Raw genomic sequence first — 24,971 nt, forward strand, 5'->3', positions numbered from 1 at the left:
TCCACTAGTCCACCACACCATTTTCACTACTCAGAGCAGAACATGAACGATGCTTATTCCCTCATACTAAGGAATCAGTTGCTACATCTTTGTTCCACTGAGATTTCAGAGTTTGTTTGGTTAATCATATTATATTTTATTATATTAACAGTGAGCCATCTCTATCCTTCTCTGCCCAGCCTTGGTTTGAAAGCTGCATTTTAGAATAGTGAGTTAGAAATTACTAACCATAGTCATGTGTCAGAATCAGTCTTTGGCACACATGCAGTGTGGTTCATTTTCAGAGTTCAAGCATGAAGAATTATAAGAGTTCTCAAGAAAACTATAGGGATTAAGAAAACAGACACTATCAGTTTAACTGACATATATCCGACACAATCTAACCTGTTTATTCAGTTTTACATTTTAAAATTGAACAATAACTAGGACAACACAAGTAACCGCTTGCTTTGAACTATTGCACTTAACCAAAATGATTGTGGTCAGGATGATTACGCAATGAATATCCAGTGTCCACTTACACAAAAACAGGCACAGTTTTAACCCCTTATTTTATTTATTTCAAGATTTACATATACAACAAAACAGGCAAATTATAAAATTCATAATAACCCAGAGTTTTCCTCATACATAAACTAAAGACTCCAGAACAAGGTCAATTGCTGTGAGACTAATCTGACATCTGTTTCACATTTGGTCAACATTGATAATTATGTCATGTTGTAATTCGTGCCATTAATGTTAATTATAGCTCGGCTTTAAAGAAAAGCACCGTGTACATTATCTTGTGAAGTATCATTGACCAGTAGAATAAAAACATCCTCACAGAACAGTGTTTGTGATTACAATTCCAAACGTGGGACTTCTAAAAACATAAATGGTTTGGATACAATCATAGAGAATAAGCACAAAGTGTAGGTCCACAGTAAATATTATTGTAGTGTAGACTCTGTTAAGGCTTTACAGATGTAAGGCATTGACATTTTGTAAATGTTTTTTAACAATTGAATTTCAAGTAAAATATTGTCTGTGAGATATATAAGGGAAGAAAACATTGTGCCCTTTGAGCTACACCACAGAAAAACAAACAAACTATACACCAAGTAAAACCTGTAGCCATGGAATTACCCACGATTATATACATCAGGCTACAGTGTAACGATAGAAAAACAAAATACTTTTATGTACTTAAAATGAATACACATGATATGTTTTCCACTTTATTCTTTAAGTTATTTGATTATCAAATGTGTATAAAAATCTACTTTGTAGACAGTGAAATATTCCAACACATCAGAAGTGCTAGGTAAAACACATGAAACAAGCTTAAATAAGAATGGCATTTGTAGTCACTGTAATATTTTCTATCTTCCTTGCTTAAATTTGGCAATACGTTTAAGTCCTATTCTAGTCTGTCCCTTCAGTGTATGTAAATACTTCAGTAACACAAAAATAAAATTAAAGTTTGTATAGACATTCCCGAAACAAAAGCTTTTCATTGTCCACAACTACAATCTGTTCTTCTACAGTGATTGACACAGGATCAGAATTCCATTTTAGTGATGCAAGATCACTATAGAAACCTTAAGCGGTGGTCTGTCTGTAAGCAACAGGCTGTGGAGTGCAATGTAAAGATAAGGCATGCAGAAACAAAAAGGCTCTCTTTACCCACACCTAAGCAAGTGTTGAACTACAAGCCCTCATTTTTGTTTGTCTGTTTAAAACCTTAAAGAGATTGGCAGAATAAAAAATTCCTTCATCGCACCTTATTTTCCTTTTAACCATTCAATATGAGAGAAACAAAGCAAACAATCAAAATATTTTAAGCAGCATACACGTCGTGTTTTGTCTAATGATTCGCTAAAACACTAAATGCTTCACCTCTACTGGTAAGACAACATAAAAAAGAAATAAAATAGCTTACATCTGTGTTTATAGGTCTGTGCAAAATGTGTATTCTATTTTACCACGGTAATCACTTTCCTTCTTTTCGTGTAATATATTGTCTTATCAGTGTATGTACAAATCCAGCTGTGTGTGTTTAGTAGAGGGCACTATCATTATAGGAGCTAGGAAAGGTAGGGCATGGCCTGCTCCTCGGCTGACCTCCACTGTAATCTGCACTGGGAAGACTCAATGTGCTGCTGCTCTGCAGCTTGTTCTTCAGACCCCAGCTAAGGAACGACGGTTTCTTCGCCACCTTGCGAGCCTTTGGATTTTTATTATCCTCATCGTGTGCAAGGCAGATCATGGAATAGGTCTTGGGCAGACCACCGCAGTATGTTGCACTCTTGGTGGGCTGCAGGGTTAAGAGAGAGCGAGAGATAATTAAACTCATAATGAACACTTGATCTGACATGAACTAAATCAGAAACACTTTAGTAGTCATTCAGAGACATTCCCACAATCATTTAAGAACACCGCAGGGTTACTGTTAAAGGTTAAATGTTCCTATTACATCATGACATGACGCAGGTACATTAGGCACATCCTTTTTGTTGATTTCAGGGTTAATCATAAACGTATCGTGTTTTTAGTGTGTGTTTTTTTTTCTATTAAAGTTATGAAGATATTTTGTTATTTGTTATACGTTTTGTGGGTGGTTAAAAGAAAACGAAAAAAATCACATATTTGGCCCTCGAAAACAAAACCAATCATAAAGCAAAAAAAATAGAAATTGAGATTTTCCATCAAATGGAAGCAGAATAGTTAGTTAGAAAGTTTGCTAGCATTTAATAATATTGGACCGAAACAACTATTTAGAACTGTGGAATCTAAAGGGTGCAAGAGAATTAAAAAAAAAATGTATATTGTTAATCAGAGGCCCAATAGCAGGTCTTTGCTAAGAAACAGGTTTGTTTTAACGCTCTCTATTAGGAGCGAGCGAAGTTTGTAGGTGTGTTTCCGGCCATTTTTGTTAGCAATTTTGCTGCATCCACGGATATATTTACTGTAGGAAATTGACAAAATATCTTCATGGACCATGATATTTACTTAATATCCCAATGATTTTTGGCATAAAAGAAAAATCTATAATTTATATACAACAATATATTCACAATATTCATATATGACAGTATATTGAAGTAATTTTGAGAATGATACAAATAGTGTTTAAATAATAAAGTTACATTTATAAAAGAATACAAATTATGATGCCATACAATGTTGCTAAAATCTTTGGTAGGATTCAGCATATTTGTATCAAAACTAAATAAGTTATTCACAAAAATGTAATATGTAAATATAAATAAATAGATAAAAAATGTAAATAGACTGCCAACATTTATGAACCGCCCTTGGCTTAAGAGCATGCCAATGATGCATAAAAATGCTCCCTACGTAGTCATCTAACTAGTTTTTGGAACAGAGCCAGTGTGCCATGACTCCCAAAAATGACAGCGATGGCAGATATTTTAATAGCGTCTGACTTAAACCTCACAAGACAGTGATTCATTTGAGTAATCACTTAAAAATATTTACAAGTTTCTTTGGACCTTTAGTAAGCCCTAAATGTTTTGCGGACAAGCTAAAATATATTATCATTTATTACTATATATTGTTTATTTATTTTTTATGATGGTAGATATAATTTATACAATTTGATCTAGGGTAAACTGACTGAAACCAGTGCAAACATTATTTTTACTAAACTGTATTCTACTTTTTCTATTTAGCTAGTAAGAGAATGATCGGCTTTTTTTAAAAGAAAACTTACCATTGGTTGGCTGCTACTGTCCATCATGCTGACTACTCTGATGTTGATGCCCTCCTCATCCACGTCCCTTAAAAGCTTCATAACATCACTCACTCCCATCCATTTACAATCTGTATCACCAACAGCTACAAGGTAATCTCCCTCTTTCAGTCCCTCCGCCTGGTGATGAAGAGATAGTGGAGAGAAAAGAAAGGAAAGAGAGAGAAAAGGTCACAGTGAAGTAAATCACATCCTGTGAGGGTGGTGCTTTGTCTGACACTTCAAATGTTTATGGTATGAGTTTATCGGCACGACCACACTGCTGCTGATCACCATAGAGATGGTTTCTGAGAGGAGTCACTCGTGCGTTCCAACAAAAGGAGCGTTATTTGTGGAAGAGACACAGCTGCTTTAGACAGCTAGAGTCTGATATGGTCAAAAACAGGTGCGGTGTGAGTGAACAGGGATATGAATGTGTAATGTTATCATTCAAGTGCTGTGGTCAAAGATAAAATCTGCCCTCCTCACTTTCAGACGCTCTCACGTGTTTAAAAAGAAGATCAAGCGAAAGGGAATGAAATTGTCTTTCGCAATTGTAATCACAACTATTGTTTTTTGTTTGTTTTTTCTGTTTTCTGTTTTCCACATTTTAAATATCTGTAGCATTTCTCCCTGAACCCTGTCTGTGTGTGAATACTCACCGCTGCGGGACAAAGTAGATCGAGTGACTGTATCTGAACAGGTGGCTCTCCCTTCAGAGTGAATCCAAGGTCTCTGTCCTGTAGTCTCAGTCTGATGGTACGTGGAGCTGTCCATCTCTGCTTTGCTGAGAACACTGACAGAGGGCCCTACACAAGTACAACAGAGATCACTATGGCAACCCACAATACAGCATCACCTTGCTTTGCCAAAAGATGGTTTAAACACACAAGGTCAACCTCACACACTGGGCGTTTTTAACTTTAGCCTGCCACCCTGGTTGCCACTGGCTATAAATCCAGCCCAGCTCATCATCCAAATATTTGGGTTCATGGCACACTGACTTCATGCAGGACATAGCTTTGCTCTTATGGTGAAGAAAGTTTATTTAATCATGAAAAGGGCTGTCGTCTGTGGAGATGTTAAGATTGTAAGGTTTGCAGCATCTGTACAGTATGCTAAAGTAATCCAACTTAATGCCGGGCATACGAAGTTTAAATCTACATCAAGCAGCCATGTGATCAGCCAAGGACAAAATAGAAGGAAGACCGCACGCACCCTCGCCCAACCCCAACCCCCCCCAACAATAGTCTTTAATGTTACTAATTAAATGTTACATGATTAAAAATATTTTTTAGTTAGCAACTGAAAAAAAAAATATTATAACTTCCCAATTCTGTATGCCAATTTTGGAAATATCAGTTGAAATGTTTAGTAGTTTAACAGTGACCTAAACAATATTTAATAAAATAGGTTGATGGTTTGTGCAAATATCTTATGCTAATGTCAAATAAGATGACATTTACAAATGGCCCTTGAGTAGTTTATACTAGGCCTACTTTTTTGATAATTTAATGTTATCAGCAATAATTCCTTAAACAATAATTGAACACAAAAAGTAAACAATATTGTGGCCTCAAGAGACTTCCATACACAGCCACTAAATAGTGCATCCAAGTCTTTCATATAGCGTTTTTTCCGAATTAATCCGCAGGTTTTGCAAACGATGCGTTGCGGATTTAGATGATTTAAATGTATGCTTTCAGTAGAGAAGCGTTTATATTAACTAACAGTCACTAGATCGGCCATTTGTATAGTTGCCATTTGTATAGTTTCAAGCCATCAAATTAAGGAATAGACTATTTTAGTCTCTGTATATAGATAATGTTTTAATGTTAAATCATATCATAAAGACTTCATAGATATCAACTTCCAGTCTCGGGTTTATCTGTATACGTTACAAAACGCTGTTCAGTTCCCCACTTACTCAAAAATGTGTGTTATGTTCATTTTTAATTATCAAAACAGCCGTGATTGGCTTCTATTAATCTGTTTGGTCTCTCTGGAAACATAAAGATAAATTCCAGAATTATGTTCTTCTTAATGAAGCGGCCGCTCTGCATTTACAACAAGCGTGTGCATGACATAGAGAGCGTAGAAAGGATCCTATTGGCCAGCTGTATGATTATGACTGTATGATTTCGGCCCCAAACACGCAATCCCGCCACAAATAAAAAAAAATTTGAATTTATGATATTAACGCGGTTGATCCCAGCGAGGTCAAAAAATAAGGAAATCTGTATTTATACAGAAAAGAGAAAAAAAAAAATCACATCTCTGATCAAGCTGAACGCCCCATGTAGTACGGAAATGTCATTTCAAGTAAGGGGTCGTTTAGAAACGTCCGTGGCAAACACTACAGGATCACTGCACTGGTTCTTTGAACTCTCTGAAGGTCATCTGAAGGCTGTAAAACTCAAAACATATGCCTCCATAAAACTAACCATATCATAAACTCTGCTTCCTTCACCTGAATTACCCAGATCCCCACAGCGGGAGGGAACCCAAGACACGTCACTGTGGTTCTAGAATGTTTGCCCAGTTCTGTACACCAGGTTTCGAAATCTAGTAGTACAGAGTCAATAAACCTTTCCAATTTATAGAAACTAATGAAGATGAGAAACTTTATAGTTCAAAATTGAACTTTAAAACAGAGTCTCCATATACTGTTATGTGCTGTATATATGTGATATTGCCAAAAACAAGTCCTTGAAAATGTAAAATCAAATAAATGAATAAATAGCTACACACACACAACAAAAACGTGTAAAAGTAATTTGTCTGTCTGCCAGTGAAGGAACAGGAAAAGTGTTGAAGAGTATTGCTTGCTCAAGTATTGCTTGAGTAGTGCTTGCTTTTTGTTCAACCAAAAATTTAAATTCTGCTTCCAACACTTGAAAAAATAAAGGTGCTCAAAAGGTTCTTTACGGCGATGTCATAGAACACCCATCCTCAATAAGTGGACCGTGGGCCGGATCCGGACCTTTACTTCGTTCCATCCGGACCACGAGACATATAAACCATTTAAAAAATGTATTATTTCAGTTGTTTAAATTGAGCCGCGCCTCTACACAATGGAGAATCACATCACACTCTCTCTCATGAACATTTATGTAATTGATCTTTTGCCGCTATATCCTCTAATATCTTTATCTAGAGCTAAACACGCTTATTTTAAGCGCGCTGCTTCTTTCTGCCAAAGACGCGCTGCTTCTTTCTGCCAAAGACGCGCAGCATGAAAAGCAGCAGATACGTTTTAACAACAGTAGTGCAGACACGCAGAGCAGGTAAATGGACACACAACAGTAAACAAAATGCATCAATTTTAAAGTATTTGTATCTGTCAGTCCGTTTACTGTTTGTTGTATGTTTCCAACCTTTCGTCCAGATTTGTGATATTTTATGAACCATAACGTTTTTATCCACATTTAGCATTAGCATTATTGATCAGCATGTTAACATTTGTGACCCTGTGAAAACCCAGGCTAAAGACTCATTAACTAATTAACTGTTAGATAACAAACATAAAAGATGAATTTCAAAGATTCAATCCCATCTTTAAAATGGCAATATTCAGTCAATATTGAAGATTTGTTGTTATACATTTTCACAGAATATTCTTTCTGTTGGATGCTTCTGTGTAGAAAACAGTAAAAATTCTTTTGCTGGGTTTTAACAAGCAGGTCACATTTTGCAATGAACAACGTTCTAATTGAGAAATTATTTAAAGATAGAAGTGGTTCTGGTATGAATGGCTTGGTAAGGCTAATTTAGTATGTGACTTTGTTTCAGGTTATTAGGAGAGTATTTTAATTGTTAAATTACATTTGTTGTTTGTATGATGTCAGTAGCTTTTTCATTTACCAATATTAATTATCAGTTGAAAAGTGGATGTCAAAATATTAAACAAACGGCCTGATAAAATATAATATATATATACACACACACACACACATATACATATATCCATGTTGGCTTAATAGATTAAATATTTATTATTTGTTATTTTAAAAAAACATGTTGTCTGGACCCCTGTTTGGAAGACAATAAAAATACTGGACCACTTGGAACTTTAATTGAATACCCCTGCCATAGAAGAACCATTTTTGGTTCCACAAACAACCATTCTGTCAAAGGTTCTTTAAAGAACTATCTCTTTCTTCGTTTTTTATTATCTAAAAAGGACCTTTTCTAGCCACAAAGAACCTTTAGTAAAACAGAAAGGTTCTTCAGATGTTAAAGATTCTTTATGGAACCAAAAGGTTCTACTATGGCATCGAAGAACCATTAGAAGCAGCTTCTTTTTAAGAGTGTATGTTAAGACAATGCTAGTTATTTTGCTTCCCACCCTCTAAGTTTCAATTGTATTATGTTCCCTGATATGACACTGGTCCCTTAAAAGATTATTTTCCATCGATTCTCTGCCAGGTCTAGCCAAAGTGTGATGCTTAGGGTTGGGGTTTGTTGACATCCCTAACCCCAAGCATGAGCAAAATATTAGTAATGCTTGCCTTATCAAGCACAACTATAAAGGGTGATTTGAGATCATACCGTACAAAAATTCACATTTAAACCAGGGTTATTCATATTAGTATTGTTAAAAGATAATAATACTCTACACACTGACCAAGCAAACTTCACAACTACAAAAAAAGTTGTCTGTCCAGATATAATTGTGTGCACTATTTAGATTGCTGAGGATGCCGTTAGTTTAGTCAGTGAGTACAGTTTAATCAACATGGGTCTTTTCAACAGCACACAAATGCTCACTGAATGTTATTTAGATTTTTACTTCAACGTCTATAGAAAGCTGAAAATCTGCAAGTGCATTCATGTGCTGTGAACAGAGCTCAAAATGTAAATGGTGTTTCTGAGTAAAATTAGTAGCCCACATACCAGCAGCTGGAATAAGTCTGTGACTTTCACCTTGGTAGCAGCTGGAACCTCCATCTCTGCTTTCTTTTCGGTCTTAGCTACCACAAAAAGGAGAAAAAATTAGCCATTTTGTCAAACTCTTACCATGTGTATGGACGATTCAATGATGGACCTACTGTAAGTTCCTAATAACATGCAATCACTCAGTTTAACCAAGTGTCAAAGTCAAACATTACATTATTAAATCTGCGTGACATGGACATGACATCATTTATCAGGAAAAAATGTACTCATGTATATTCTTTTATGCAATTATTCTCTTTCTCTGACTTACAGATGATGTCTGGTGCAATCATATAATCTGTGAACTCATCTTCTTTCTCGTATTGTTCAAACTTGGCAAGAGAGCGTTTGTGGCTGGCTTGCAAGATGTCATTCAAGATGTCTAGTTTCCGCAGGTGTCGACAGAGAGCGTGAGTGCGGATTGCTTCTTCGTTTCCCATGATGGCCCGCTGCAAATGAGCTTTACCTAACATAAACAAACAAGAAAATGAGTTCAATAGGCTAAAGTGGAATAACTTGAGGATCAGTAAATTTTGTCATATTTTTGAATTTAGGGTGAACTAATCCTTTCAGCACCTGAATAATACAAGCAGATCTTTAAATGAGAGAGTTCAGCTGTGTTAAACATACATGTGTATGTGTCTCTCACCTATTCTCCGCCTCTCATCCTTATTTTTCAGGATGTCCAGAGGGGAAGGTCCATCTGGCATGGCGTCATGGAGTTGAGACAGAGCCTTCTCTTGTTTGTCCTCATCATCACTGGCGGCCACTTCAAACACAAACACAAAATGTTTACATTGCATTATTTTGCTTCGTATTTTTTGCATTTAGAACATATAATGTCATGTAATATAATGTAATGTATGTGCATTCCATTAAGTTTGATTTCAATCCACTGATACCATCTACATGTAATGAGGTTAGGACTTTATTTATGTATCCTTCTGTGCATTTCTGTGTGTTGAGTCAAAGCTAGCTCATCAATAGCTAAAGCTGTGCCTGTCATGGAGACGTAAAAACACAAAAGGAGTGAAAGGAAGGGAGATGGAAAATAAGAGACAGAGGGAGTTTCTGTTTAAAGAACGAGAATGTTACATAATCCCATTTGTTCTGGCATAGTCTCTCACCAGCCTGTCAAAAGTAGACCGGGATCTTGAAACTTCCCTGCCTTTCTCACTCACTTTTAACTTAAAAAAAAACATCTTTGAAGAAAAAGTCAACTAAAGAGCTGATATTTAAACCCGTTTTAACTACCCAGAGGAAAAGGAAACAGTTTATATAAATGAGATACAAAGGGGGCCTTTAAAGGTTTCAGTGGGCCATCGGCCAATTGGAGACAGGCAGAGGCCGCGATCGACTGCTAGACTTACGCTGGTGGTCCAGCAGAGCGGTGGAGACAAAGTAGTGGGCCAGAGCACTGTAGTGACTGGTCTTGAGCTGACACATGGTGGACCAGAAGAATGGCACATTGTTCTTAATGGGGTTCTGGATCATGCACTGGTAAACTTGACTGTAGGTCTCTGCCACCTGAGAACAGAAAAGAGTAAATGTCACAACCACTCGAACTCCGGACAGAGGTGTAAATGTAGGAGGAGGTTTGAAACAACCACATACTGACAGCATCAACAGGTCATGTATTTGTATGCAGATGTCACTCATACTGACACACAAGACAGAGTATCTATACTCATGAAAAGAAGCCTCATGTAGCAATAATTGTGAGATATGCACAAAAAACATTGTTTGAAAACAGTAAATAAAATATACAGTACCTTGGCTGCCTCCTGGGCCATTTTAATCAGGCTGAAGAACTCATTTCGGATTCCTGGCAGAATGATGAGCTCAAACAGACACTCCTGCGCCTGTGCCAGCATTTTCCGAATCAGCATGCTTAACATAGCAGGACTCATATCATAGCTGGGCGTGTGTGTAAATGTCTCCTTTAGGTAGTGCAGCACACCTGCATTACAACATTCGGAAAGTCAAACAACTAGATTTTAGAACTGAAAGGATCCTATGTATTAATAAAGCGAAGTCTACACTTATATTTGCATTCCCTTGCAGTCAAATGCATGGCCATAAGTAAGCAAACGCACAAATATGCATTTATATATTAGGCAGACTCGAATTGACTTACAATGCAATACAGGCTGTAGAATTTATCAGTATGTGCTAAAAAACACATGACCTTTATGCTCTTAATGCAATGTACAGGAACACTTAAAACACATTTAGATTTAGACAAAGCTTGACACAAAAGCATCGTGGGATCTGGTGGTGATGCTGCCTTGAGAACATAAGACCCATTGGGGATAAGGTGTGGGTTTTGTGCATTGAAGTTCCCCCACACCAGACTCACAAACTTGTCTTTTTGTGCATAAGGCCTTTTCATGGTGGAACAGAAAAGCTATGCCCGTTTCAACATGCTTGTCTATGTCTTGGCCATGTCAATCTGTGCAGTCGGACAATGTGACTGTTGACTATATATTACACAGATATGTCCAGCACTATTTGGCTTATGTCCAAAAGCATCAGCATTTCCTTCCTGCTTTTATGGAGAGCCCACACAAATATGCAGGTCTAAAAAATAACACTTGTGTGACTGTGTGTCAATCGATCATCTTAGTCATGGCCCTTCGTTTCAGTGGATATCTCAAAACATCATCTGTGATGGAAGAACACAGGGTTGGCTGTAATAACAGCAATGAGAGTTTATGAAAAGCCAGCCTAATCACTCTTTTCGTCACTGTTATAGCAAGGAGACTAAAATCAACACAGCCACCGAGTTCCCATCAGCTGGGACAAATATACTTTCAGGGGGAAGACTTGCGCCATGGTTACAATTTCCGATCCAATGTTTTTAAAGCCCACTCTTACACCACCTTATCTAAACTAGAGAATCTAGTCATGCTTTCATCACCAGCAGGGTGGATTACTGTAATGGACTCCTTACAGGTCATCCCAAAAAGACCATTAGACAGCAGCAGCTCATACAGAACGCTGCTGCCAGGATTCTGACCAGAACCAAAAAATCTGAGCATATCACTCCAATCCTCAGGTCCTTACACTGGTTACCAGTTACTTTTAGAATCAACTTCAAAGTATTATTGTCTATAAATCACTTAATGGTCTAGGACCAAAATACATCTCAGATATGCTCATTGAATATAAACCAAACAGACTTCTCAGATCATCAGGATCAAGTCAGTTAGAGATAACAAGGGTTCATTCAAAACAGGGCGAGTCAGCGTTTAGCCATTACGCCACCCGTAGCTGGAACCTGCTTCCAGAAGACATCAGATGTTCATCAACAGTAGCTACATTTAAATCCAGATTAAAAACACACTTGTTTAGCTGTGCATTCACAACCTGAGCACTGTGCTGGTTTACATCAACTGCACTTCTATTTCAAATTTATTTTATTTTGCTCTTAATCTTTTTATATATACACTCACATTTTTTTAATCAATTTTATTGCTGTTTTATTGTTTCTTAAAATCTAAAGTATTTGTGATCTTAAATCATTTGCATTTTAAAGATACGTTTTATTTGTTTCTGTCAATCATTTTATGTAAAGCACTTTGAATTGCCCTTGTGTATGAAATGTGCTATATAAATAAACTTGCCTTGCCTTGCCTAAACAAATAAAACCCAAACGGATAGTCTGTTCTCTTGAGACAAATTGCACAGCAGCGAGAAAAACTTCTGATACGCTTTCAAGTTTCAGATACTTCTGAATTGTCTAAACACATATAGACCTATCTATATAAAGTGTCAACACCTCTCACCTGCAGATTTTTGGAAAGCAGTGATAGCTTCCTCGAGTCCAGCTTGTGTTTGTCTGTTGGCACGAGTGCCAATCTGTGAATAGAGAGCTGCCATATTGAAGACCACGCTGGCTTTCTCCAGAGAGATGTTTTGCTGGCATACAGGCACGCCAGTGAAACAGTCATACCTATACACACATAAACACTTAGTTTTAAGAGATTTCTTTTTGAGGATTTGGTTGCATAAGTAACCGTTATATTCAGATAAAATTCAGTTAATCCTGTTAGGCCTAATGACGTAATCCTGTTGTATCTGCTTTTCTAGGATATACAAAATGTTGTATTTATTAACATAGATCATAGGAAAACCTCACAGCCTAGTCAGACCAGTTATGTATTTCCACTGAATGAGTTGTGGTGTTTACTGCTGTAATAACTCAAGACTAGTGGTATTTATGCTGGTGCAAGTAAGCGGGCACCTACCATGTGAAGAAAATGCCAAGCTGACGCGTAGGGGAGAAGAACCGAGTCTCCAAGAAGGAAAGTTGACTTAAGTACTTGGCGAGCAATTCTACACCAGCATCATTGCGACTGGGGGTCCGGCATGCCTGAAACACCCACATTTATAACAGAACATTCAAAAGGACAGCTTCCATTTTTAAGTATATGCATTTGTACTTCTACTGTTTATAGATGATCTACTGTTCTTATTTACAATATGCTTACTGTACACACAGCCCCTTGGAGCAATGTGGGACAATGACTCAGCCAGTATCGGGTTTTGTAAACATACGGATGCCACAGTAACACTATACCTGTCTCAGGTCTATCAGATCATCTATCTGATCTTGAAAGTTGGTGCCGTCCTCACTGTAGTGCTCCAGAATAAAGTCCTGTCGAAGTAAAGCATTTCATTCGGTCATTGTTATGTCAACAGAAACACAATAACCCCATACAGTCACACATTCACAGGCCTGTTCTTCTTGTTAAACCTGTCTGCAGCCTGAGTAACAAAGATTCACTAGCATGTCTGTCAATGACACGGTGTTATTACAGTGAAGCTCAATGACACGCTGAAAACAAACCAAACATATTTGAAGCAAACACATCACCTTACATGCCTCAACAAACATCTCAAAACCCACATCTTGAGGAAATAATATGCATTAATATAACTAGGGAACTATACCTTTAAAACAGCAAATAAGTTTTATTGACTATTTGGCTTCCTCGATTACAAAGTGACATACTTTCTCTTTTCACTTAGAAAGGGTTTAAAACTAATAAAGGGCACATAACTGAATAACTGAAATCTGAAGTGTGATATGAACATTGTTGGGGTGGTGTGAAAGAAACAGACCTTGAGCGGGACAGAGAAATCCACATCTTTTGTCTCCTTGAGGCCCAATGGGATGAGTGGGATGCTGGATGTCTCCCTTTAAAAAGGAAATAAAGAAAAAGATTGAGAAAAGTAAAGTCTATAGTTAATGCAACAAAGATGTTTTTCCTCATCAAACGTATTTGCCTGTCTATTCAGCCTTGATAGTTATGATAGTGTGTTGACCTTGAAGGACGGGCGAGACTCGGTTATAGTAACAAACCTCCAGACAGCAGAATGGGATAAACAGAAATGTGTAATAATCACGTGCACTCAAGAGGATAGACATGAACATAGGTTTGTCGATCTCCCTGTGGGTTTCTACATGTGCAGGCCTGGTTTTAAATATTCAATAAAATTCCCACATTTAAAGTGTACCGCAAATCACTCTTAATAATATGATATCATCTTGACATCTGTCAAGCTCATGTGATGAAAACATCTTGACCCGTGCCGACCAATCAAAAAGCAGAACACGCAGATTGCAGTGAGGCACACTAAAAAAGGCGAAGCAGGTTTTGTTCCCGTCCGCTCTTCAGGCCATGAGAAAAGATTGCGTTTCAGAAACACACAGAGAGGGATGGGGGGGGTATGAAAGAAATGAAAGAATGCGATTCTGTCTGATACACACAAACACACACACACACACACAAAGTAAGTTGGCAGCCAGGTGCGATGGAGAATGCAGCATTGTCTACAGCCACAGGAAAGACCTTGTTCTGTTCGGACTTCAGTACATGAAACTCAGGTGATATCACTGCTCCGATGGGAATGCTGCTTTCTCACACTTCTTCATAAACAGAAGGTGACAGACTTGGTTTGTTAAAAAAAATAAAGCTGGAGAAAACACAAGCCTGAGAGACGAAGGGTTTGTGTAAAGTGTAACCAGAGCCTCAGCCCAGAGAGAAAACTGAGGCTGGTGTATGCAGCAGTGGTTCCAAAATAAAGGGCAAAACCAAAAATACATACACATACAGTGAAAACATTGACACACCTAATACTTTTCTATTGTTCTTATTATTTAAAATAGTAGCCTAAAAATAAAGCTATCAAACTTTTTTTGCATTCATATTGATTCATCCGACCCCGTTACCTGGCAAACAGCTAAGGACAGAATAGAATAGCAACAACCAACATTTTCCTTCAAAATGTAAAAAATCAAGGGAACATTTTTTCTAATGTTTACAGCTGTACACAAAGAGATGTAATTACTGATGTGGGTCATGAGGTCAGAATACAGGTATGGATGTCTGCAGGAGTTATTTCTGGTTTATAGCAAACCTTCTAGGCACTGTGGATAAACACTCTTTCAATAACACCCGGCCCGGAGGATCAATCTTAAGACGGTTATGAGCACGTTAGCTGAAGCTAATGCTGATGCTCTGCTAAGCAGGGTTTGGGTTGAAAATATGGCCAAGCTTTCTTAGGCGAGAGCGAGACTGCCATTCTCGCACAGACGGTGAAGCGTGCCAAAGACACTCGAGCGTGTATGCGTGCACTGCACACACACACGCTCTCACTCACAGTGGTCTGAAAAGCAAATGAGGGCTTAGAGAGGATTTAAAGAGGAAAAGAATCTGACCGTAACCAAGGAAACACACACTCACAGTGCCTTGAATTGAAATACTCATAACCTTCAAAATAACATGTATTGATGCACAAACAGATTCACCTGGCTGCCATCAGTCCGCTCATGTCAACATAATTGTGGCACAAAAAGGCAACAAAACACACAAATTTTATCTTTTCATCCTTTACCTCTAAAGGAAAACTTCTTCGAAAGAATTTTAGAAAAAACATGTAACATTTTGTCATGATATGAGGATGTGTGCGCTTGAAATTCCTAGAGAATGACCTGAGAGGTGTTTATTTCATTCCATCAATCAAACCACCTCAGCAGCTTGTCATGAACCTGTCTGACCAGTCATGTGTAAATAACATTTCTAATGTGAATTTACTTCTGTCGTCGACAGAGAAACTCTAGCTGAGCAGAAGTCAGTCCGGCTTTCATGAATGTACTTATCGAGCCCTTGTGTTCTCTTTAAAGCTCAGCCATGTTGACAGTTGATTTTTCAAGTACAAAGGGGAGGGCAGGTTTGCTTTTCATAGAGGAAAGTTCAGTGACATGTGTGGAGAGTGTTGGGAAGCACGAGGAGACACTCCTATAGAATTTAGCAGTGTGAGCCGAGTGTGATATTTTCAATATACAAATGGAATGTTTAAGCTGACCATCAAACTGACTAAGGCAAAGCATCTGACAGGAGGTTCAGAGCTGAACTGTTCAGAAATGCAGAAAACATTTCATTTGTAGCACGAGAGCTAATCTGATCTTAAATAATGCAAAAAAACAACAACTCCCTATTTTATGGTTTAACCTAAATCTCAAAATTGATACTTTCTTAACATCTTACTGTAGTTACCAATAAGCATGTCCCTTCCAATAGATCCTAAACTGCTCTTAACACATTTGACCGTCCTCTCAAAACTGAACACGTGATAAAAGATTTATGCCAGAGAGTCATATTACAAGATGTTATAACTGTTGTACACACCCCTCTTATGACTGTAATTCATGAGGGAAGGTCTGTGTGTTTTGAATAATTAGACATGTGTAATATTAACTGTGCATCATATCTCTAGAATGTTATCAACCCTAGTTTGACACGAGTGTGCTCCTACTGTACATTCTCTAACTTTTTTGTATCGGAGTCAGTATGACGTCTGTGTGTACTCACTGTACGTCCTGATAAACTTCCACAGAGCTGTTGAGTCCTTCCAGCTCTTCCATGAGAATCTGCAGATCTGAATTGACATAACTTAACTCCAAGGACACCTGTTCACGAACTTTATTATTGGATGTAGCCCTTAAAAAGAAAGAAAAAAAGAATCAGCAAGGGTCAAGTCATAACCAACTCAATACAGTGGCACAGTCACAATTTCACATTGTTCTTTTGCTCATTACAAAAATGAATAGTGCATGCAGTACAACCATTGATAGTGCATCATAGTGACATGAATGAGTCTGTGACTACTATTCTAGACCCCTGTCAATGTGATGAGGTGAACAGGTCACTATGAACAGGTCATTTTGGACCTGAGACTTATGACCTCTATTTGACAGGCAATCTTTCTTCTATTTGACAGTCAACAACTGTAAGTTATTTTTATTGCACACCTTCTCACAAACCAACCTTACTGGGGAAAAACATTATAACCATATTATAATAGTTCAATGCCAAACCCATGCGGAAATTGGAAAGACTTCTTTTTTATTCAAGGGATTTCTAAAGCCAGTGAAACAATGCAGATGATTACATTCCTCAGCGGTCATGTAAATATAACTTCAATGAATCACATTCATCCTTTGTTGGAAATCTACCTGAATGGAAAACAACCTATTCCATACTCTGCTTTTCTAAGATTTTATTTCAATGTAGACAGTTCATAGTACAGTTTGACACACCAACAGGAGTGGTCTAATAAATCTTAAAACTCATTAAATGTACGGAGTATTGTTCTGTACACAAACTCGCTCACATACACAGGATGGGATCCTGCTAATCAAAACCAGTTAAACCAGTAAAATCACCCACTTAAACACACATGAATGAAGGTATGACGGCAGAGCTCACATCACAGTGAGGGGGTGGGGAACAAGAAAATGTATGGTATCTGTGTGTGTGTCGGAGTGTCTGGATGTGTGTGTTAGGGAGGCTGAATAGGCAGTTAATAAAAAGCATTTTCTTACTCGCTATGTATAATGTGGCTCTAAAAACCACACAGCTGAGACCCATGAATAAGAGAACATTCCAGACTAACTCAAAAGATATAGAGCGGCTATGAATTGAAGATAAGGATGTTCAAAATGCTCAGGCAACAAAAAATACAGACACACTGCATGGAGATCAATTACGTTGAGCGATTCATGTATCTTATAGATTTTCAATACATACTAGTCCTTTTTTAGATGCGAGTCATGAAGACAGAGGTCTTCATCCCGTCTTCGCACAATGGGTCTCTCATTAAAAAAAAATACATTTTCCTGCTCCTACTGACATGTTTGTATTTAATGCATGTGGTTGTACGTGTCAGTGTGGACAGGTGAGAGAAGCCCTCAGGGCCATTTTTATCGAAAAAGCATGGCAATGAGACCCATTGAGAGTACGTATGGAAAATTCCTTTGTAATTAAAAGCACCAAACTGCTTTACGGCTTGTATCTGGTCAGCTCCCCTTTTTGAAGTAAAATCATCCCCTTTCCCTTGTGTAACAATTAGTTTCAGTAGCCCAACCCTCAATATCTACAAAAACAAAAGTTAGATGACAAGAATTTAACAAACATCATGCTCTTGTATACTGGCCAACTAAAAGAAACAAAGGCCTTTAATAGTTTCTTATTAAAAACGCTTGTCTAAACTTTATTGTTCCATATAAATTTATAGCCACGTTAATGTATGAGCCAATCAAAGGTTTTTCTCTGTGGACCAACCCAGCGGGTGTGTCCTTTATAACCATGCAGACAATAGACACACTTAACGTCCCCATGGCGACCAGTTTGCCCAATGTTACAGCGTGTGCTCGCAATAATAGAAAAAACACAGGCGCTTTTGAACTAAGGGCAAACACATAATATAAGAGCTGGAAGCAGGTCACAGGTGCACTACAGCTAGTGTGGAAAACTGAAAAAACACATCTATTTCTGCACAGGTATGTGTGGGTGTTTGTTAAGAAGACAGTGTTCTTTCATAAACACTTCCTTGAACAGACTTGATGCAAATCACATAACTATCCATTTGGGCAGGGTAACACTACAGCTACAAACAGGCAAATTCTGTCCTACAAATCAAAGTTTAATCACAGCTTCCTTATCTATCGGAACAGAATACAGTATAAACCTCTCAGTCTTCTGCACAATTTGCATCAACAGTTGCAGTGTCTCAAAACACAGCTTTTGTTACAAAACAATATAAGAAAAACACAGATTGTTGATGGACATATGACATGCCGTTGTGTGTTCAATACAATTCTGAATGATTCATACTTATGGACAAACACATTTAGCATTCTGTCAATTTGATTTGGTTTTACACATTGTATGTAAATCTACATTCACATTAGCGTGTTGAGCACCACTGTGCTAAAGTAAAGAAAATCATTGCATGATGGTTTGCATAGCTCTTTTTAGACAAATAGGTTTTTCTCTCTTGTCAGGAGGATCAGCTTTCATTGTACTCCTTGCTGGCCATCAGTTACTCTCCTGAACACAACCAACATTTCATGGTTGACAACTTGAAGCATGAATGTTTAAAAAGAAAATGACGCACATGCTAAACGTATGGTCCATAGAATATCCTTTTCTGATAACACATACCACAAATCTGTATTTTATTCAAAGCAAGTGTATAATTCTGTAGTATGCAGTTTCTATGTCCACCTACTCAAACTAGCTTCACACGTGTTATTAAAAAAAAAAATGCAACACAATTTCTTGCTTTATGATCCTCCTTAGTTTTTTTATTTAACAAATCCGTCCTCAACTCCAAATCTAGCTTGAATCCTACAGGTACAACTGACTGATCAGACTGGACATGAAAGCCAAATTCTGGCACATCAAAACACACACACACAGCAGTGAAATACATTGACAAGTTGGCCCCAGGCCTTCTAACTGAAACCTCACCAAATAAAGATCAGAGAATTCTTCGAAAACAGGGGAGCAATTATTCAACAGAGCCAAGGTTCTACGGTCCACTGCCAAGCACTTTAGCCAGACCGTGTTATGCAAAAAGCAAATGTCAATGAAGAAATATGGTACCTAAATATAATTGGGTTTACATTCATTGCATACATTAAAAGTGTGTTTTACATTTTCTGTGTTTTCTGTTTTTCTCCTGTAAAGCTTCTTTGGGACAATTCACATTGTGAAAAGTGCTATAAAAATAAAATTGAATTGAAAAGATTGAACGTTGCATTTGATAAATGATTGCGCTGTTCCCTGGGAATCAAATCCTTGACCTTGGCATTGCTAGTTCCAGGCTATATCAGTTGAGTCAGGAACTGTAAATATCCACACAATGCTTCCAGGACAAAAGTAAGGGTACTTTCATTAGCAGTCGTGTGTGAATGAGTGTGTCCAAAAACAAGAACGCTTGACTCACTTGAGTAGATTCTCTGCACCGGCTCTCATCCTCATCTGCTTGATAATTTGCTGGTTAAGAATTGCTCTTTCATGCTGCAGTTTACTGCGACCCGTCTGGGCGAATGGATTACACCCCTGTTAGAAAAATTGACAGAAATAAAGATTAATAACAACTTGCATACAGTGGTAAGAAAAAGTATGTGAACCTTTTGGAATTTCAAGGTTTTCTGAATACATGTTATAAAATTTTATCTGATCTTCATCTAAGTCAAGGGTATTGACAAATAAAATGTGTCTAAATAATAACGCAACTTTTTTGTGATCTTTCATGTCTTTATTGAGAACAACCAAAAAAACTCATAGTGCTTGTGGAAAAGTATGTGAACCCTTGATTTTATGACCTCACAAAAGCTAACTGGAGTCCGGTTTTAGCACTCCTGGAGTCTCATTAAGATAATAAGTTTGGAGGTGTGGACCACAGCTACTTTGATTGATAAAATCCCCTCAAACTTTTGGAGTTTGCTCTGAACAAGAAGAACACGCCTATGTGAGCCATGCCTCGTCAAAAAGAGGATCTACAATCAAGAATTGTTGATTTACATAAAGCTGGCAAGGGTTACAAAGTTATTTCAAAGACTTTAGAAATTCACCTGTTTACAGTTATGCAAACAATCTACAAATGGAGACACTTTGGGACTGTTGCTACTCTACCAAGTGGGCGCCCGGTCAAAATGACACCAAGAGCACAACGGAGACTAATCAATGAGGTACAGAAACAACCCCGATTGACAGTCAAAGATTTGGAGGCATCATTGGAACTTGCTAACATCTCTGTTCATGAGTCTACAAATACCTAAAACATTGAACAAGCAGGGTATCCACGGCAGGACACCACAAAGGAAGCCACTGCTTAGTAAAAAGAACATTGCTGCACGTCTGATGTTTGCAAAAGAGCACATTGACACTCCACAGCGGTATTGGCAAAATGTTTTGTGGACTGATGAAACTAAGATTGAACTATTTAGAAAATCACACAGTACTACAGGCGTAGAAAGGGCACAGCATATTATCATGAAAACATCATCCCAACTGTAAAGTATGGTGGAGGAAACATCATGATTTGGGCCTGCTTTGCTGCATCAGGGCATGGCCAGCTTGGAATCAGTAAGGGGAAGATGAATTCCCAAGTATATCAGACAATTCTTCAGGATAATGTGAGAATGTCTGTACGTCAGCTCAAACTGCGTAGAAGGTGGGTGATGTAACAGGACAATAACCCAAAACACCGGAGCAAATCCACATCAGAATGGCTTCGGAAAAACAAAATCCGCCTTTTGGAGTGGCCAAGTCTGAGCCCAGATCTCAACCCAAAAGGGATGCTATAGATTGACTTGAAGAGGGCCGCACAAAGGGGGGTCAACCAGTTATTAAATCTAAGGGTTCACTTACTTTTTCCAATGACATTTTGAATGTTGAATGAGTGTGTTCAATAAAGACATGAAAGATCAGAATTTTTTGTGTATTTATTTTTAGACACATTATGTTTGTCAATACCCTTGACTTAGATGAAGATCAGATCACATTTTATGACAAATTTATTCAGAAAACCATGAAATTCCAAAAAGTTCACATACTTTTTCTTGCCACTGTAGTTATTGAGTAGTACGCACTTAATTGAGAAGTAATCTTGCATGATTTATTATCACAATCTCAAAGCGAAACTGCAAACATTACACGGTGTCTGCGTGCGCAAATAACAAGCAAACAAGCACGTAATAGCTGACACATCCAGATACTTGTGTCATTAAGGTGTGCCATAAACAGTACACAATGTATTGAGAAATCAACGATCCGCCCGGACACACCTAAACAGAGAGTTTCTGATAGCTGAGGGAGGAGGTCTGATTAAAGGGAATCGAAGGATATAAATAGCAATTGCCCTCATCTCGGCGAACTTACTATGGAAAATAAGTACACTTGCTATGACTAAATTGCAGTGTCTCGGGTTGTTAAAAAATGATTCATAACATAAACATTCCATAATCAGGAGTCAATGTTTAAATGAAACCATGTCTTCCTTTTAAAAAAAAAGCTCTTGCGACAGAAGGATTCCTTTCACATGCTTCTCATTCTGAATTCATGCAACAGAAGTTGTCAAAGAAACCAGCGTGACCCCTGAACATTCTAGAGCACTCAGTGACCAGGGCAATGTTTAGTCAAGCAGACCCAAATACAGTAGCTGCCAATGCATTCTAGAGTCACAAGAGAGCAGCAATTACCCCTGTACAGACACCGCAAACATAACAAGGCCCTTATCAAACCAAGGCTTAAATGAGAGAAAAAACACAGAGGCCTCCCTTAAATTGTGTAAGAGTTCAAAAACGTCCCACCATTTCAACGGAAAAGGAATTTAAATGAATTATTATGCAACTGTGATAAACGGCCGGCATCTCCTCCAAAACCACAGTAACAAATTACTATTTGAAGCCAAAATATATCCTCTAATATACCAACCCATATACGTCTGAGATACAGTTAAATACGGCTGTTCTGAGTGTATGAACGTTTTTATTCCACACGTTTTTTCAGCCATTTTTCCACAACTAGTAGGCGGAGTTACGTAGAAGAAAACGTATTGAAAAAGCATCAGAAACCCATTTGCAATATACTGTACGCTGGCTTTATGTAAAGCAACAGGTTTGATGAAAATAACATGCTTGCATGCAGACACACAAAGCACTTTCCATTCACAAAGTCTAGCTGAATCCAGGTGGTCTACGCTGTACAGCAGTTCGGGTCTGGTTTCTGTTTCAATTAATTACCATTTTGATGTAAATGTTGTCCCCTCGTATCTCATGTCCCAGCTTCTCCTGTGCTAGGACATGAAATGGGAGCATCTGTGTTTCATTAACGCCTGTGGTTTGGCTGTGCACTGTCACTGGGTAGATACAATGTCAGTAGGAGGAAAACTGGAAAAACATGCTGAATCTGCAATTCCCCCCACAGCCCAAGCAGGATCAAATCATGCGGAACGGGACCGAAACCACATCATCGCTCTTAACCCCCACCTGGTTATGGGCCTGAAGCCTTCACAATACAGACAATGAGCACACCTGTCAATACGATATATTAAGAAACGTAATAAGCAAACACAACTAATCAACTACTGATCTTTTCTACAATATCTTATCAAATAAAAAAGCATGCTTAGATAAACTAAACTTGGCTCTGTACACTGTAGTTGGCTTTGTGAGACATGTTTTTATGCTTTTTGTTGTCTTAATGTTTGACCCAACTGCTTCCATTGTTCACCCAACTTGTAAGTCGCTTTGGATAAAAAGCGTCTGCTAAATGACTAAATGTAAATGTACTTAATTATACTAAAACCTTTAAAAGATTTCAACAAATGCACCTATACAAATTCGGAAAAATCATCTGGAGATTCACATTTGTCGTCAAAGGACTCAACTCAGAGAATCATCCCAGAATAATACACTGGGGATGAGAACATTGGAAGATTAGCATGAACCACTGTAATATCAACAGGAAGACAAGCAGATAGATGAGCTTTACACAATGACAGGTGAGCTCAACAGGAACAATGGGCCACAAGTGTCCATTCACACTTACAAAAATCATGATTCCCACACAAATGGCAGAAACTTAGCACAGATTTCTCATCAAACCATACACGCAGTCAAGCACACACTTTAGTCCATGTCAGTCACAAAAAAATCCAGGGATGACTGTGTAGTGTTTCTGTAAGAGATGTTGATGCTTAAGCTTATATTAGACGAGCGATGAATATCATTTAATAAGCCAACGAAAATAAAGAAAGTAGACGTCGACTCTTGAAATAATAAAGCGCATGGGTTAAACTGTGATGTATGCAGTCTAAACTTTCTCTTGGCGCTGTCTGTGGGCAGCAGAGCTCACCAGAGTCCACATGCACTGCAGATGTGTTCTCATCTCTTACCAAAACAACTTTTAAATGTTTGAAGAATTAAGGCAATTAAAGGCACTTCCATATCAAATAAACAAATAAAACCATTTGGCGATGAGTGTGGCGATCGCGAGAAGAAATGTAAACTCTTACCTTTTTGAAGTATCCACTCTCCACTGGTCCATCAGTCTTGACATTGTTAGGAAAAAGAGTTTCCGTCATTTCTGAATTGACACTCGTAAGCAGATGTCTTTGATGAAATTCGGAAAGCAGTCGTGTGAAGTCCCTGCAGCGCAACAGGTGTGTGTGTCCCAGGCAGTTCTCTCTAGAAGTTTGACGCTCTACAGTTGCTCAAACTCAGTCGCTGCTCGTTACCTCAGCTTTTGCTGTTTGCACTGCACTTCTGCGCCTGTCCCGGATGAGTGACGACAGCAACTCCCTCGGTGGGCGGAGTTTATTAATACTTACCTGCTCAGATACCACGCCCCTAGACGACCTGTTGCATAAAAACTCGGCTATGGTATATTTAGCTCACACATCGGTGACTGTTTAGTCAGACAGTCGTTATATCAATTAAAGAGATTAACTGTATGTTCTATTTTATGGCTGCCCGTAGGACAACTCAATAAACAATATGATAACAGTCCGATAATAATAATATGGCAGGACAACCGACTTGAAACAAAAAAATACTCAAATTAACACAAAATAAAATACAAAAATGTCATTAAATGGGATGTTCTTATTTGACAGGACTCAGTCAGAGTAACGCTGCCCTCTGCTGTACACAGGCGGTGGTGGGTCAAACTTAAAGGAGTGATGAACTGGGCTTGTTTATTCTTTTATACGGTTGTATATGAGGTCTACTTATGACGTTCGCGTGGTTTTTACATTAAAAAAACATCAAAATCAATAAGTAATAGGCTATTTTCTACCCGGGTTATGAGGCCAGCTCTAGAAACACTTGGTTTAAATGGGCATGCCACATTGAAGACTTTATAAAAACGCCCACTGCTTTGATTGGATAGTTGCGCAGTTGGAGACTGCTGTGAATTTGGATAGAGACGTAATG

At 38.1% G+C, this 24,971-nt stretch overlaps 1 protein-coding gene across 2 annotated transcripts; it reads right to left on the reverse strand.

Annotated features, from left to right (window-relative positions):
- Window positions 1-534: 534 nt before the first annotated feature.
- On the reverse strand, window positions 535-24,528 carry rhpn2 (rhophilin, Rho GTPase binding protein 2). 2 transcript variants are annotated; one of them, XM_056752022.1, is made up of 15 exons: window positions 24,053-24,528; window positions 19,976-20,091; window positions 16,555-16,683; window positions 13,802-13,877; window positions 13,257-13,334; window positions 12,925-13,049; window positions 12,463-12,629; window positions 10,447-10,634; window positions 10,045-10,201; window positions 9,324-9,443; window positions 8,946-9,140; window positions 8,663-8,709; window positions 4,399-4,545; window positions 3,719-3,877; window positions 535-2,299 (listed from the first exon to the last, which is right to left on the reverse strand). In XM_056752022.1, the coding sequence occupies exons 1-15, from the start codon at window positions 24,119-24,121 to the stop codon at window positions 2,042-2,044; spliced, it is 2,031 nt and encodes a 676-aa protein (XP_056608000.1). In that variant the 5' UTR covers window positions 24,122-24,528; the 3' UTR covers window positions 535-2,041. The 2 variants fall into 2 exon arrangements, with proteins under 2 accessions (XP_056608000.1, XP_056607992.1); XM_056752014.1 differs by having other exon boundaries at window positions 8,633-8,709; window positions 24,053-24,527.
- Between the last annotated feature and the right edge of the window lie 443 nt (window positions 24,529-24,971).

The sequence above is a fragment of the Triplophysa dalaica genome, chromosome 1 (assembly GCF_015846415.1).
Source record: "Triplophysa dalaica isolate WHDGS20190420 chromosome 1, ASM1584641v1, whole genome shotgun sequence".
NCBI classification, from domain to species: domain Eukaryota; kingdom Metazoa; phylum Chordata; class Actinopteri; order Cypriniformes; family Nemacheilidae; genus Triplophysa; species Triplophysa dalaica.